Source organism: Petaurus breviceps, unplaced genomic scaffold (assembly GCF_028583685.1).
Source record: "Petaurus breviceps papuanus isolate PSGF00001 unplaced genomic scaffold, PetGlider_PUasm1.0 174, whole genome shotgun sequence".
NCBI classification, from domain to species: domain Eukaryota; kingdom Metazoa; phylum Chordata; class Mammalia; order Diprotodontia; family Petauridae; genus Petaurus; species Petaurus breviceps.
Genome location: NW_027185761.1, coordinates 22,635,825 through 22,637,790, shown reverse-complemented (window position 1 = coordinate 22,637,790; position 1,966 = coordinate 22,635,825). Strand labels below are relative to the sequence as shown.

General features: G+C 44.5%; 1 protein-coding gene across 1 annotated transcript in view; it reads left to right on the top strand.

Moving 5' to 3' along the window:
* The window catches only part of SYN2 (synapsin II), a 256,865-nt gene that overhangs the window by 244,150 nt on the left and 10,749 nt on the right, over window positions 1–1,966 (top strand). Inside the window, exon 11 of the mRNA XM_069083916.1 lies at window positions 1,095–1,155. Coding sequence (XP_068940017.1) covers window positions 1,095–1,155 — 61 coding nt within the window. The remainder of the gene's footprint in view (window positions 1–1,094; window positions 1,156–1,966) is intronic.

Below are 1,966 nucleotides of genomic sequence, written 5' to 3'. Positions count from 1 at the left end.
GAGAGAGAGAGAGAGAGAGAGAGAGAGAGAGAGAGAGAGAGAGAGAGGTGTCAAAAGTTCAAGATATAGGGGAAGAGCTGGACAAGAAGGGGTAGTTGGGTTGATAACCAGGCCCTGAACATCTTTAGGATGAGGGAAGGTAGGAAGAAGTCACATTTTACTTTCAGATCCAGGATACAAAACTATACTCTGTGTCTTTCACTGTTGGAACATTCATCTGTTATACATCCAGAAGGTTGTCCCTCTTCCTAAGCCTGTCCCTTCCCTCCCTCCTTCCCTCCTTCCTTCCTTCCTTCCCTCCTTTCTTCCTTCCTTCCTTCCCCAGGATTGGAGTCACCAAAACTAAATGAACAGAGAACCTTTGCACTTGTCAAAAACGAATCAGAATCCCAGCCAGATATGCAGTCACCATGTTGCAAAGAGTAGTAGTCCTATAAAGCAACATGGCCTTGAACATTTTTTTTACAGACAAAAGAGCCTGAGGAACCTAGGAACAAGTAATTATTCTCTATAATTTACTTAGGCTTCAGGTTCCTTTCCCAGAGAGTCTTCAATCAACCCATGGGTTGGACTTGATCCCTAATCTGTTTCCCTTTTCCCCAGATGAGTCCAGAGCGAAGCAGCCAGACTGAGCTCAGAAATGATGGAGCTCCCAGGTGAAAGCTCTTCCTGGGAGCTCAGTCAGTCCTTGGGGTTTGGCACAGGTAGCCCTCCTTTCCCTTCACGAAGTGTTAGAAGATTCACGGATTCCTAGGATTGCTTGGCTAGAGCCAAAAGACACCCCAGAGTCCATTTGGTCCCCTGACAAAGGCAAAATTGGGGAAATACCCTCAAGAGAAGAAAAGGAATTACATGGAGCTAAGCAGACTGGTGTCCCTAGGGTGTGTGAAGGTCTAACAGTTAAAAAATTGGGAGAAGGAATTGTTATGCAGACCATAAACCTCCTCAATTCACGCTCCATCAAAACCCCGAGGCATTTCATACATGATGGAGAAGGGAGGACCAGAGAGGGAGCTTTGGGGTTATCAGTGGTGGTGATATTGGAGGTGTTCATGGTGGTGACTTTTAATTTGTCTCAAATTTTTGTCTTCCAGAGTGGGAGCTTGAAGGATCCGGATTTGAGCAAGACACCCCCTCAGCGCCCCGCCCCTCAAGGTTGTTTACAGTATATTCTCGACTGTAACGGTATTGCAGTAGGGCCCAAACAAGTCCAGGCTTCCTAAGTGTTTGCTAGTGCATTCTTCTTTCAAAGCAGAAATTTCAAGCCAAAAAAAAAAAATGAAAGAGAAGGAAAGTGAAAAGGAAAAAAAAAAAAGCCACCCCCTCCCCATACCCCAGCTCAGTGCTCTCTTTCTCTTGCTGATTGGACTGGGGTTTTTTCCTATGCAGTATCAGCTCTTGGGTCTGGTTGTTTACTTGTTCCTGTCCATGCTTGTTAATTCTACTTAATGTTTCTCTGTATAACTTGTGATTCAGGGCTGTTTGTCAACAGTGTAAAAAAAAAAACACACAAAAAACAAACAAACAAAAAAAAACATTGTGCCTCTCCCAAGTCCAGTGCGATAGTATCCTCTGGATGGATAGACAATATCTTTAAGAAGTGTTCCGGATAATCGGGGGCCACAGAAGTGGTGGGAGACTAGACGGTGGCAAGGAGCAGAGACACAAAGAACTGTCCAGCCCACCTTGCCCCACCCCGACCCTGCTCACTCTGCCCTTTTGCTTACCTCTGTGAGTGTGTGAGCTATTTAGTGAGCCCTGCTTTTCTCTTTCTTTCTGCATGACTAGTGTAGATAGAGGTTTCAGAGACTTTCAGGTCTAGTTGCGCTATCTCTGTCCACTGACTTCAAAGGCATTCCTCTTTTTTTCATTTGCAAACATTTGTCATGATTTGAGTTCCTGGGTATCTGTGCCCCAAGTTTCTTTTCTTTTCTTTTCTTTTCTTTTCTTTTCTTTTCTTTTCTTT